The sequence below is a fragment of the Nilaparvata lugens genome, chromosome 4 (genome assembly GCF_014356525.2).
Source record: "Nilaparvata lugens isolate BPH chromosome 4, ASM1435652v1, whole genome shotgun sequence".
NCBI classification, from domain to species: Eukaryota; Metazoa; Arthropoda; class Insecta; order Hemiptera; family Delphacidae; genus Nilaparvata; species Nilaparvata lugens.
The window spans coordinates 37,100,217-37,115,540 of NC_052507.1; the positions used below are offsets into that span (position 1 = coordinate 37,100,217).

The following is a 15,324-nucleotide window of genomic DNA, read 5'->3' on the forward strand; positions in this document are numbered from 1 at the left end:
AGGAAACTGTTGGGTTGGGAAAAAATTAGGTTAGAAAAAGCTTTGGTTAGGGAAAGCTTTGGTTTGTGAAAGCTTAGGTTAGGAAAAGCTTTGGTTGGGGAAAGCTTCGATTGGGAAATGATTAGGTTAAAAAAATCACAAGTTAGGGAAAGCTTAGGTTGGGGAAAAATTGGTTAGGAAAAGCTAAGGTTGGGAAAATCTAAGGTTTGGGAAAGCCTATGTTAGGAAAAGATAAGGTTGGGAAAAGCTCAGGTTAGGAGAAGCTAAAGTTAGGAAAAGCTTTGGTTAGGAAAAGCTTAGGTTGAGAAAAGCTTGGGTGAGGAATAAGCTTAGGTTGGGAAAAGCTTTGGTTAGGAAAGCTTAGGTTAGGAGAAGCTAAGGTTGGGAGAATCTAAGGTTGAGTAAAGCTTAGGTTAGGAAAAGCTTTGGTTAGTGAAAGCTTAGGTGAGGAAAAGCTTTGAGTTAGGAGAAACTTAGGTTAGGTGAAGCTAAGGTTAGGTGAAACTTAGGTTAGGAAAAGCTTGGGTTAGGGAAAGCTTTGGTTAGTGAAAGCTTAGATTAGGAAAAGCTTTAGGCTAGGGAAAGCTTTGAGTTAGAAGAAACTTAGGTTAGGAGAAGCAAAGGTTAGGAGAAGCTTAGGTTGGGATAAGCTTAGGTCAGGAAAAAGTCAAGTGTTAGGGAAAGCTTAGGTTAGAAGAAGCTAAGGTTAGGTAAAGCTTAGGTTAGGAAAAGCTTTGGTTAGGGAAAGCTTTGGTTAGTGAAAGCTTAGGTTGGGAAAAGCTTTAGGTTAGGGAAAACTCAAGTTAGGTGAAGCTAATTTTAGGAAAAGCTTTGGTTAGGAAAATCTCAGATTAGAAAAAGCTTAGTTTAGGAGAGATTTGGTCTTGGCCCAGGCTCAGTAAGCTTTGGTCATACTTGCTCAGTAATTATTTGACTAACTCTGCCACTGCCGGTCCCAAGCCTGGGGTCCCACTTTTAGGGGGAAAGGAGGAGGGTTTGCGAAGGGCCAACAACCCTTCCAGTAAAACTGTCAACGTTATGGAAACTCAGAATGAGCCTCGGATTGGACAGGATTTAAGGATTAAAAAACGGAAACAAACTGGCTTTGGAAAACGGAAAAATGATTTAAGACTATTTACATGGAATGTGCGTACCCTATTCAGAAACAGAGCACTGCAGCAGCTTACAGACACATTAACAGCCTACAAAGCAGACATAGCTGCAATCCAAGAAGTAAGATGGACAGGAGACGGTGTTATACACACCACATATACAGAAACCCAGACTTCTACTACAGCTGCCACAGGACTAAACACTGTTTTGGTGTGGGCTTCCTAGTTATGAAGCATATCAGGCAGTTAGTGATTGATTTTAAGGCAATAAATGAACGAATCGGAGTGTTATGAGTCAGAGGAAGGTTTTTCAATCTATCAATAATCAACTGCCATGCACCTACTGAAGGAAAGCCTGATGAAGAGGAGGATACATTTTATGGAGATCTTGAGAGAGCATATAACGCATGCCCAAAACATGACATTAAAGTTCTAATGGGAGATATGAATGCTAAAATAGGATGGGAAGAAATCTACAAACAGCAAGCGGGTTCTCACAGCCTACATAATGAATCCAATCTGAACGGAATAAGACTTATCAACTTCGCTGCATCTAAAGGAATGGTGATAAGCAGCACATCCTTTCCCAGGAAAAATATCCATGAGGAAACATGGGTCTCCCCGGATATGGCTACATATAATCAAATTGATTATGTGATGATAGATGGCCGGCATCGTTCTAATGTTATGGATGTAAGGACCTTCAGAGGAGCAAATATAGATTCGGACCACTACCTTGTTGGAGCCACGCTCCGAGCACGGATCTCCAAAGTTAAAAATATAGAGGAAGCCAGACGCAAGAAGTTCAATGTTGGTGCCTTGAAAGAGGACTCTTCTCAGAAATTCAAAGACTGTGTCTGGAATAATCTGCGAGTTGAAGAGGGTGAAGATCTATCTGGGATGTGGAGAAGCCTAAGGGATGAACTGGAAAGGATTGCAGAAGATGTTATGGGAGTGGAAAGGCAAGAACAGACCAAAACATGGTTTGACTACAAATGCCAAAAGGCAACAAACAAAAAGAACACAGCCTATAAGAAGATGCAGCAGAGCCGAGGGACAAGGAGTACAGCCGAACAGTATAGAGCTATGAGAAGAGCTGAAAAGAGGATACATAAGAAAAAGAAGAAAGAATGGAAGAAGAAAGAGCTGGAGATCCTAGAAGCTGCAAGAGATAGGAATGAGACAAGAAAGTTTTACAACAAAGTTAATATAGGAAGAAAGGGTTTCATGCCAAGAACAACTTTGTGCAGAGCAAAGGATGGTGAACTGCTGAGTGAGCCGGGGAAAGTTTTGCGAAGATGGAAGGAGCACTTTGAAGAACTGTACCATCCTGAAATTCCACTGGAAAGGCTGGTGCGGGAGGTCCAATTGGCAGTGGAGAAGTTGAATAGAAACAAGGCACCAGGAGAAGATGGAATCCCAGCAGAACTTCTGAAAGATGCTGGAGATCACCTTGCTGAACAACTGCAAAAAGTGATCCATAAGGTGTGGGTGACAGAGCGGATGCCTGAGGACTGGACAGTAGGACTTATCTGCCCGATACATAAAAAAGGGGATCAAATGGAATGTAAGAATTATAGGGGCATAACCCTTCTCAACACTGGGTACAAAGTATTTTCAAACATTCTGTTTGCTAGGCTCAAACCATTAGTGGAAAGGTGTGTAGGGAAGTATCAGACAGGATTCCGCTCCGGATGCTCTACAATAGATCAAATATTCTTGTTGTGACAGATACTAGAGAAGGCTCATGAATACAAAATAGGAACCTCCCACCTCTTCTTGGATTTCACTGCGGCCTATGACAGTATCCTGAGAGTAAGGCTATTCGAAGCCATGGAGGAATTTCAATTCCCAAGGAAGCTCATCAACCTTACAAAAGCATCCTTGTCTAAAGTTGTATGCCAGGTGAAGATACAAAGCCATATGTCAGAGCCTTTTGAGATGGAGGCAGGGCTGAGACAAGGAGATGCTCTTTCATGTTTGTTATTTAATATAGCTTTAGAAAAAGTCATTCGTGAGTCAAAAGTCAACACTGAAGGGAATATTTTTTATAAATCAACCCAAATTCTCGCATACGCAGACAACATTGATATCATTGGAAGATCGGTGAATGATATGAAGGAAGCCTTTAAAAATATTAAAAATGCAGCATTGCAAATGGGCCTTCACATAAATGAAAACAAAACAAAGATCATGATCACATCAACGAACCACAACATCGGGTAGAGGCTTCAGATGGATGATAACTGTTTTGAGGTTAAAGATGATTTTGTATACCTGGGCTCCCTCGTCGATGGTAAAAACGAAACAACAAAGGAGGTGGAAAGGAGAATTCTCCTCTCCAACAGATGCTTCTATGGTCTCTCCAAGTATATAAAAAACAAAGTGCTGAGCAGAGCCACAAAGTTTAAAATTTATTGCTCGCTAATCCTGCCAGTACTCATGTATGGCAGTGAAACATGGACACTGTCCAAAAAAGACGAGAGCCAACTCAAAGTTTTTGAGAGAAGGGTACTGCGAAGCATCTGTGGTGGAATAAAAGTGGATGAGACCTGGCGGAGGAGGAAGAATGAGGAGCTCTACCAAGTATATCGTGAACCTGATGTGGTCAAAATTATCAAAATTGGTAGACTGTGATAGGCTGGCCACCTTATTCGGGCAGATGAGACATACCCACCAAGGAGGCTCATGCTGTACAGGATGGAAGGGAGGCGAAGACCAGGAAGGCCGAGACTGCGCTGGATGGACGGTGTTGACAAGGACGCACAAGTGATTGGAGCCAGAGGTTGGAAAGTGAGGGCGGAAGACAGAGATGAATGGAGGCGAATACTGGAGGAGGCCAAGACCTGTAGCGGGTTGTAGCACCACTGATGATGATGATGATGAATTATTATTTGACTTGATTCAAGAGTTCTGTTGGGTATTTTTGAAAGAATAATAACTCTCAGTAGAATTATTTCAATGATCTTTATTGAACACTTCATATTGTTAAATCGAATACAGAATAAATAAAGAAATACAGAATGAATAAAGAAATACAGAATAAATCGATACAATACAGAATAGAAAATACTAGAACAGGTGAACAGTGCCTTATGAATGTGTCTGTCTTTGTGTTTCAAATTCAATATCATATCATATCATATCATATCATAATTTCTTTATTCATAAATTTGTACAGTGTATACAATGCCTGTCTGATCTTTTTGAATGTTGTAGTGTAGAAATGTACAATAGATAATAATCTAGATTATAATGCAAATGTTTGTAATAATCATATCATATTCATGTATAATAAATGTTGTTGGTAATAAATTGAATCAGTGTTTTCTTCATTTCTGTGCAATATTTTATGTTGGCTACTCTGTATAGGCGGTAGTTCAAATATATATAACAAGTTCATTCAATTAAAATTTATCATTGTTATAAGAAAATGTGATCAAAAGTAAAGGTTTGTACATTGTTCACCACTTCTTCAACTCCTAGTTCTTAACATTATAGTTCTTTCCATACTCCAAGAGTCTCTACTTTTGAAAAAACTCTTCACCTCAACTCTTGAATCCTATCTCAATGTTCAATTGTTCTATTCAATCATCTTAATTTCTATAAATGTAAATGACCTGAACCTGTCATAAATTGACCAGAACCTAATTGTTTTTTTAATGTTTAAATTAGTATTTTAGGATAAAATTTATATTACCGACACCTATTTTTTCTTCCTCTTCAATTAAAAAAAAATTGATTGATATCTTCAAAAATAGTTGAGATACAATTGATTGTGCAATACAATATTGTGAGATACAATTGTTAGTCACATAAACCAAAAATTACCAATTTCTGTTTTGTTTCAGGGTCAGCTTTAGAAACTTAATGTTAATTTAATGAAAAACTCCCAAGAATAATATCTAATTTCTATTTAATTCATCGATTAATCAATTATATTGTATTCCAATGTCCATGCTTGCCTGCAGTTACCTCTTCAATCACTTTCGAAGAAGTTGAATTGATGGGAACATTCATTCGAGCAATCGCTTATTTTGAAATCTTTAATTCGGCCATATATGAGTCAGCTGTGCTATTGGCTCCACTAATCACAGTTCATTCATCATTGTTTACATAACCTCATTCTTCATTGTTGAGTCTCACTTCAGAAATTCAAACTGTTTTTTTAATGTTTTAATTAGTCTTTCAAAATAAAATTCATAGAAGCAACACCTATTTTTCCTTCTTCTTTCATCAGAAAAAAAAATTGAGTTGATACCTTCAAAAATAGTTGAGATAATAATATATTTAGAATGGGTCCGTATCACAGAGACAAGTAGTGTTTTTGAACGATATTAGTGTCACAGAGACAAGTTTCATACGAACAAGTATTTTTATAAATGGCAGTCTCACAGGAACAAGTTCCCATAGAGACAAGGTGAGTCTCACAGAGACAAGGTCAGTCTCGCTGGAACAAGTAGTGTCAGTTGAACAAGAAGAGGGGTAGAGTCCCATTCGAACAAGTGGAGTGTCACAGAGACAAGGTCAGTCTCACAGGAACAAGGTTGGTGTGGTGTGTTGCCTATACATGAAGATGAAGGCATTCCATTTGTTCTAATAAATTGGATGTCATCTGTTTTCTAATATATATACATATATATTATGGTGACATGAATAGAATAGAATGACTGGCTTTATTTCTCTTAGAGAGCGAAGTTAGGGCGCAGTCGACCCTCTCTTACACTCAACTCTCTATCAAGTATTATAACAATACAAAAAAATAATACAAATAATATGATTAAAAACAAACAATAGTTGAGTTGACTACTTATTTAAAATAATAATAAATTTTAAATTATTGAAAAGAAAGAGGAAAAAATGACATTGAAAATAATACATAACAATGCTGAATAATAGTATTTTCTGATACTTCATCACTTTAGTAAAAAATGAGACACTAAAGAATACAATACAGTAGGCCTACATAGCAACTGAAGTGTTTGCTATACATTTTATTTCGTACTTATTATCACTATGTAAATCTCGTAGTGGATAAGTGAATTACATTATGATTTATTTAAATAGTAAAATAGAATCTTCCTTCAATCAACAATCAACATGACAAAAAATGCTCCTTCAATCCACGTGACATACATATATAAATATATAATTTACATATGTAAATTTAATAATTATTTCACACACATTATTTAATAATGTGGTGACATCATTTGATGCCAGCTTTAAACGTTTCTCCTGTGGAGAAAAAATGATGAATTTAGTAGACTGTTTGGTGGATCCTAGACATTCAGATTCAAATCTACATAACAATTGATTCCCCTTTTCATCCAGGATATTTGTGGTTTCTTAAAATTTCGATTTATTGACCGAGCGAAGTGAGTTCTAAGATTCAAGTCGACGGCTTTGCATTTCTCTTTATGTTTATATGTTCCGCAATAACGGCGAAACACAGCAATAGATTACCATGAAATTTGACTGGTATATTTCTTTTTAAATTGTGCCTCGACGTATATACAAGGTTTTTTTGGAGATTTTGCATTTTAAGGTTAATACAATAGGTAAAGTCTCCTTCAAACGCCAATATTACAGTAAAAATCAGAATAGAGTCATTCATCATAAATCAGCTGTCGAGTGGATTTTTAATTGCATGCAATAAGGGTTAACCTTCTAGTCCTGACCCTATTTTTTCCCGACGTTAGTCGTGACCCTGGGTCCCAGGGACCCGCTTCTTTCATATTGAATATCACAATATATTTCAAGATATAATGTTATTCCATGATTCTAATATGTCCAAGGGTTATTGATGAACACAACGAGCACTAATGTAAAGCAGAAATCTATCTTTATTATAATTTTAAAAATAAATTCATAAAACCTTGCATTTTTAGTGTGGTGGAAAAAAACGTTCAGTTATTATTTTATATAAAGTGAACAAAAAATGATAGTGATGAATACAATTATGGATCTCACATGCAACACTACAAGAAAGTTGGGAGAAAAATTGGAATGTCATAGTCCACTCTTAGGGTAGTTTTTACCCTACCCTCAAGTTCATGTTGCACAATATTTGCAAAACTTATGACATTAAAGTGATGAACATTGGCGTAGATAGCTGTTCGACATTGGAGGGGACGTACTAGGGTGCCTGGGGGGCCTGCCCCCCAGTCGAGGGGGGTCTCGGGGGTGCCCCCCAGCGAAGATTTTTTTGAAAAATAGCTTATTAAAATGATCATTTTCCACTTCAAATCCGTTTTAAATCCTCTTATTTGGCAGTGGTAAATTAGTGGGTAAATAAAAAAATCCGAGTTAATGGTTTTAAGTTCTACTAAATACAAATAATTATTCACAAAAAAACAACATTAGTTGTATTGTTTGTTTTGATTACCAACCAAAGCAGGATAGCAAAATAACCATAAAAAAGTTCTCTACTCACAAAACATACAAAGATGTATGTTTATATTACTTAATAGCTAAAACTGTGTTACAAAGATCAACATGAATTTTCATGAGTAATTACATTTTTCAAAACGAAGTCTTGAATCTTTCTGATTGTAACTCTTGTAACTGTCCTCGTTTGAAGAGGGTTTCAGATACAAAATACTTAGGTAACAATCGTAACATAATAGATGAACTCCTTAAATGAAAAGATCATACTAAATTCTTTGCGAAAAATTGAACTTATAGAAATGTGTTATCATGATTAAAAACTTGGAGAAAAATTTCCGGGGGACATAGCCTATACCATAGAATATTGGGGGGGGGGGGGGCGCGTCCCCCGTGTCCCCCCAGGATCTACGCACATGGTGATGAATACTACTATAAATCCTGAAACCTACATGAGACTCTACTAGAAACATGAAACTCTACTAGAAACATGAAACTCCACTAGAAACATGAAAAATATATAAGGTCATATAAAGTTTACTTTTAGGGGAGGTTTAGTACCACTTGAAGTTCATAGGTTTCACTATCATCCTACTCAGGGCCAGTATATCTTGAACTATGAATTTATTCTCATCATCACTAATGTCATTGAAATAGAGATCTAGAGGTCTCTGTTCAAAATGTACATGTTGACTGCTTGAATCCAATCACTATTGCATGAAACTGTTCATTTGAAAAAAATAAAAAAAAGTTACGTTAGTCGTGACCCTTGGGTCCCAGGGACCCAAAAGCATCATTTCACGAAAACAACAAGTCACAGAGCACTAACACTCTACATCAAGTTTAAGTGTCTACTAACATGAATTACATGGGTCACAATATACAGTAAAGTGAACGGAAGCAAAATTATAACTAGAAAAAGGATTGCATGGTCCCTTGGACCCAGGGTCACGACTAGAAGGTTAATATCTCAATGTAACTTAGTAAAAAATCAAAAAATCAGCTGTCGTGTTGACTATTCATTGCATGCAATTAATAACGGAAAGTAAACATAGTATTTTCTCTCGACCTTTCTCTGCTTTCAACTCGGGCTGACCTGTTGCCAGTGTGTTAAAGGAGATTAGCTTTTGATGTTAGCATATTTTTGATACACTAACCCCAACAGCCATTAGCCTTTTCCACACCGACATCTTGCCGACACGACATACAGACAGGATTTACTCTCATGGACAGTATGAGACAAGGCTGTGTTTTATAACTGAGCGAGGTCTACTGTTGACAGAACTACTAGTCCAGGATTGAAATGTTGTTTCACCAGAATCATCAAATTTTTAATAAGTCAATACAATGATACATGTACAAATGTGAAGCTGACTAGCAACGAGGTAGAATCAATTTAATCTTAAATAATTAGAACAATATATTTCAAGTTGTTAGGCTTCATTTATTCATTCAACACCTATTTTATCATTATGGATTATCAGAACCTATTAGAATTATGTAGATAGCCTTTAATGAATAAATTGAGTTCCATGTAAATGTATCTCTACCAAACTCCAAAATAACTATTTCAATGTGACTTTTAATTGTTCAGGTTAAGGACAAATTCTGATACTGCAGTAAAATTAACTTATACAATGTATTAAAAATGTGCAAAATTAACTATTGATATCAATGTAAGAAAGAACAGATTATATACTTCTAGATAAATGAAACAATATTGGAAAGATGTTATCCAACGGGATTTGAATACAACCCTGACTGTTACTGTATGAGAGTACCACCAGTAATTTATAAGTTTTCAATTCGTCAAAAGAGTGGTCAGATACAATAGTGTAATCAACGGTTATAATCTTCTCCTATCTATATCTTTTCTTATTATTATTTTTCACCTTTTTCTTTTTCTTTTTCTTCTTCTTCTTCTTCTTCTTCTTCTTCTTCTTCTTCTGTCTCCTTCTTCCATTATCTTCTTCGACTTCTCGCTTGTTCTTCTTCTCCACCTGTCGTCGTCTTCTTCTTCTTCTTCCGCTAGCTTTGTCCGGCAACTGATTTCTTTTTGTATCATGGGGTCCCTTTTGTATAAGGTTGTATAAGGTACCAAGAACAAGAACGGCAAGGCCGTTGTATTCTAATACCCGAGACGTCAGTCTGCAGATTGTTGTTATGGAATGCAGAAAACTTCTTTTACTACCCTTAGACAATAGATGCTGTTTCAAAAGATTGAGAAGATGGGGAGACATGCCGCTTCCAAAATCGATGGATATGGTTTTAGTACTATATATATATATATATATATATATAGCCTATATATTATATATACCTATGAGTGTCGCATAAGGGACACACTATGATTCCTCACCCACCATACAGCATAATAATTATAATATATCGAAATCTCTCACTCCCACTCAACCACATCACCCTCTCAAACATACCCTTTCCTTCGGGCTCTCTCTCTCTCTCTCTATCTTCAGATTCTCCAAACAGCACCTATATGCCGATGACCTGCAATTGTACATCCACTTTGACTTGAACGACTTTACTGCTACAGTTGACAATATGAATAGTGAACTTGAGACTCTTACGGACTGGACTTTGAAACATGGACTTAGAATTAATGAAACGAAATCCAAGGCAATAATTATTGGCTACACTAAACTCATGACTCGCCGAGGTTTCAACTTTGATAATGGACCATACATCAAAATAAACGACATAAATTTGAATTACAGTGACTTTGTTACAAATCTGGGACTGACAATAGACAAAACACTCGACTGGACGAAACAAATCAACACCACCTGTAATAAGGTATTTGCATCCACTCGCTTAAGAAAATTAGTGACTTCATTCCGCTTCATGTGAAAGTGATGCTGGTTAAGTCATTAATTTTCCCAAACTTCTCTTACGGTGACATTGTGATCAATGACATGACTGGCCTTGTCTGAGCGACTGCAGAGGGCTCAGAACTATTGCATCCGGTTCATCTTCAATCTAAGAAGAGATGATCATATCACCCCATTTTTCCAGCAACTACATGTGCCAAAACTCAAGAAAATGAGGGAGTATCACATTCTGATGCTGCTTCATGACCTTTTGCATGTAAAAACCCCAGGTTATTTGGCACATAAATTTGTTTTTATTGGAGATAGTAGTGTGAGAGGTACCAGGCAGGGCTCCCAACTATTGGTTATTCCAAATCATACAACATCTATGTATAATAAATCATTCCATGTATCAGCTTGTCGGATCTGGAATCTGTTGCCTCCAACTGTGAAGAGTATTGGCGATCGAGCTCTGTTTGGCGCGGCAGTATTGAATTGGCTGGGATCTGGTGGCGCAGATTAGGCTTGGGTCGGGTTCAGCTTTATTTTTATTGTCTATTTACATTGTATCAATCTACATGAATTTAACTCATTTCCACCTTTTATGCAACTACAGATACAAAAATATTTCATTTTAATATATTGTTTTGATAATTATTATACTTTGTAAAATCTTTATTTTTAGGGTTGTTTTGTGTGCATGTGTGAGTGAATGGCAACTTGATTATATCCTCATTTCTGATAGGTTTTCCTATAGATTTATCTAGTGGAATTTGAAATATTGTTTCCAATTGTATAAATAAATAAAGTTTAAAATTCTCTTTTATTATATGTTATTGTATTTTGATTAATAGTTTTATTTACTTATATTTTAATCTTATGTAATCTTATTACATAATATGTAATCTATTTTTTTCTGTTCTTATGTAAATTTTTCTTCTTTTGTAAAGGGTTGTGTGGCAGAGAGGACCAGGAGTCCTAATTCCGCCCTAATAAAGGCATATAATCAATCAATCAATCAATCTCTCTCTCTCACACATGATAATGAACTGAAACGCAGATTTCGGTCTTTGACGCTAATATCATGCACTAGTTAGATCAATGTTTCAATAGCCATCTGGAAATTACTGAGATATTGCAATTATTCAAATGCTAATGAATTTATCCTATAATATTAAGCGAGCAATTTCTGTATATATGTATATATATATATATATATATATTATATATATATATATATATATATATATGGTTCTGTTTATATGGTTATGTGGTTATCTGGTTATGTGGCTATAATATGGTTATATGGGTATAAATATTTATGTTCAACGGATCTCGAAAACGGCTCTAACGATATTCACGAAATTTGGAACAAAGTAGGTTTATGATATGAAGATTCGATTGCACTAGGTCTCAACCCTTGGATAACTAGCTGAAGGACATTGAAAGGATAAATATGCTCTTGGAAAAATGCTGCAAATTTTGTCGTCTGTCGATACCGTAATGGAAGAGAGTGAACGAGTGCATGTGTGTGGGATCATCCCACACACACACACACACACACAGACACACACAGACCAATACCCAAAAACCACTTTTTTGGACTCAGGGGACCTTGAAACGTATAGAAATTTAGAAATTGGGGTAGCTTTATTTTTTTCGGAAAGCAATACTTTCCTTACCTATGGTAATAAGGCAAGGAAAGTAATAAAATATAAATCCCATTTTCCCGGTGGTCTAAACTCGTTATTTGATAATAAGCCTGCCGTTTAAGAGCTATCACTAATAAATACGTCACTTAGTATAAATACAGAAGAACAAAAATCATAAACCTTATTCCAGGCCACTTTCTCATTAATTATTCTAAATTCTCGTATATGTGTGTGAGAGACGAAATTTGAATTTGAAATCACATTTTTTGAAAAACGTACATTTTAATTACGTGCGTATTCTACGAAAATTGAAACCCCTTTCTTAGTTGGCGTCTAGAAATAAGAAATATATTGACCGATAAATAAAAACAATTTGGATGTAGATTGGGCGATTAGGCCTTGTCTAAAGAATTCAGCTTATAGTCTGTTATACAACAAATGAGCAATTCAATTCATAACATCTTATGAATAGTGTAATCATTCATCAAATCAGTCTTATCAAGTCATAATTATCATCACCCAGTACAATTGAATAAATTAAATCATACATTGAAAAAAAAACAAACTATTCATAAACTCACATCACTGAATATCACATTTTCAACAATTTGAAAATCAATTTACGGAATAATAAGCATTTTCATTCAGAATTAGATTTACTGCGTTTTTCAATTTATTTAGAAGCAAGTTTCTTCTAATATAAGATAGTGGCAGATTATGAAACATGGAGTACACTAAATAGGAATAAATTTCAAGCTCTTACTCAATCTGACATTAGGAGTTACAATACTCTGGTAGTCCAGATAACAGTAGACCTCACTGAACATCCTTTGCAATGTGGTAACGAAAATATTCAGCCATCTACTAGAAATGCTATCTACTAGGAATAAAGTCATTGTTATAATATCAGGGCTTTTTTAAAATGTTTGCCAATAGCCCCACTAAGAAATCTGATCAGGCTGGTTGGAGACTTCCAATCAACCATACGATCACATTCCATTACATTACCAGGGCTACCAGACATCGTTTTGCAGTAGTCGTAAATATACTATATTATCATAATGGAAAAAGTAGAACTTTGATATGAAAGTAATGAACTTACTTCGTTACAAATAAAATCTATTGGTGTGCTAATCTAAATGTTGCACTACTTCAATCATGTAAAAATGAATATATATAATACTTATACTGAAATGATGGAATCCCAAGTCCCATTGCGCTTATGCTAATTTTAAATGTTACTTTATTAACTCAGTAAGTTCAGAAAGTCATTGCTCAGTTGAATCAGAGCTACGATTAAAAAGATGATTTGGGAATTATCAAGTGGCACTTTTGGTTTTTCACTGGGATTTTCATTTTGTAACATGTAGAAACGCTTGTAGAACAACAATCTGTTAAAATTTTTATGGGAAAGATTTCATGACGAAAATGAAGTTCTTCATTGACATTATTATCCGTAACTCGGAACGCCATGATGAATCTTGGTATCTGAAGCTGCGTTTACACCAAAGCTATTAACAAAATGTTAATAACTTAATCCTCACAGATTCTTATAGATTGAACGGCACTTGAAAAAACATATGTTCATCATGTGTATGATAAGTTATGTTCAATCTAATAGAATCTATAAGGAATCCATAGAATCTATTGGTGTTAACGCAGCTTTACTCTGTGACTGCCTGAAGTTAATATTATATCAATTTGAATTTACAATTCGAGACCGCAGCTCGGAAAGAGAAGACGATGATTAGCTCATAATATCGGGGACCGAGCTTCGCTCAGGAGTACAAAAGCATAAACAATTTATCACGAAAGAAGGAATTATAATGAAAAACCGTTTTGGCCATGTGGTTTTAAAGAAGCGGTGATGAATAGGTCAGTGGTAGGCTATTTGGCTTTTATATACCGTATATTCCATTTCATATTCATATTGTTTATCCTTTCGGGTTGAAGGTCTAGTATATACTTATTAGATATATTGGAATAGTTATTTTGGAGTTTGGTAGAAATATATTACATTTGCATAGAACTCAATTTATTTATTTAAGTTATCGTCATAATTCTATCTATCTTCTATCTGATTCTAATAGGTTACCAACCCATCCCTATCTTATATGATAAACCTTTAATCATAATCATATACCTGCATGATTACGTTGACTGCCAAGCAATTTTTCATGACACTTCCATTCATGCCACAGCATTTTTTTCTCAATTTCTTAATTTATTCCTTTGAATTTAGCTTCTTTCACATTCAAATTTTGCTGAAATGATAAAATTCACCAATTTCACCAAAAAAAAAGTGTGGGACACTTTTGGTGCACATGGCCTGATAGACTGATTGGTACACTCCAAAGCCATGTGTACCAAAATTGTGCCACACATTGTATAGTAGAATAATATTGGAATTTGATTTGTTACTTCCTCAGAATTGAATGTATTTTATTTAAATCAGTGATTGATTAAGATAAATAGGCAAATGAATAATAAATATAATTGTTACGTAATTAAATATAAAGTCAAGTCATAATTCATTTTGGAAATCCATCACAAAATTGATTCTGCTAGGTAGTGTGAATGAAGTGAGAAATTAGACTCAAAATAGCTTCAAATATTATAATTATGGTATTTTTATGCAACAAAAAATATATAAAAAAGTGATAAATGTAAAAAAATGTATGAAAATAATTAAAGAAAGAAAAAATCAAGTGAATAAAATATATGGAAACGTCTATGCATATTCAAATGTTTGATTTGTGCAGTTTAAAAAAACAGTCTTTGCACATCGTTTGATTGCAAATGTTGCATTTTGATGCAACTCTTTTTGTCTTGTTCACAGCAACCGCTCTCCCGAAAGTAGTCGTCATATTGTTGTAGCTGCTTTTGCAGCGTCCTCTTGTGGTTGCTATGAGTTTGTGGGTTGCAGTAGATTTTTGAGGTGCTATTGGTTCAAGATTTTCTTCTGCTATTCCTCCTCTGTGTTGCAGCCACTGATCAAGCCAGCTGTTGACGATTGCCTCCTTGAAATCCGTTGAATTTATTTTTTTTTGTCACTGTCTTGTAAATTGACCATGCATTTACACAAGATGTGTTTATGAGCAGGTCGAATGCAATTTTCACATACCATTTTACACTCTTCCTGAGGCAACCAGAGTGATATGCACTCATTTGGTCCGATAAGTCAATAAAAGACTTTCCTTGATTATAGTCTACTACAATCTGTGGCTTGGTAGTCTCCTTCCCATTCTTCACTGTTGTCACCAAGTCATCAACATGCTTTGTGCTGAGCATGAGTACTTCTCTTCTATCCTTCCACTTCAAAACAACCACATTCTTATCATTTTTTTG

The 15,324-nt window shown here is 35.3% G+C and overlaps 1 protein-coding gene across 1 annotated transcript; it reads left to right on the forward strand.

Moving 5' to 3' along the window:
- The first annotated feature begins 1,547 nt into the window (after positions 1–1,547).
- Positions 1,548–3,885, forward strand: LOC120351043. Its single transcript, XM_039426982.1, has 2 exons — positions 1,548–2,679; positions 3,743–3,885. The coding sequence occupies exons 1-2, from the start codon at positions 1,548–1,550 to the stop codon at positions 3,883–3,885; spliced, it is 1,275 nt and encodes a 424-aa protein (XP_039282916.1).
- The last annotated feature ends 11,439 nt before the right edge of the window (positions 3,886–15,324 follow it).

Coding starts and splice junctions, on each gene's coding strand:
- LOC120351043 (XM_039426982.1), top strand. CDS start 1,548: ATGGGAGATATGAATGCTAAAATAGGATGGGAAGAAATCTACAAACAG. Junction 2,680..3,742: donor AAAAGGGGATCAAATGGAAT/GTAAGAATTATA, acceptor CAAAATTGGTAG/ACTGTGATAGGCTGGCCACC.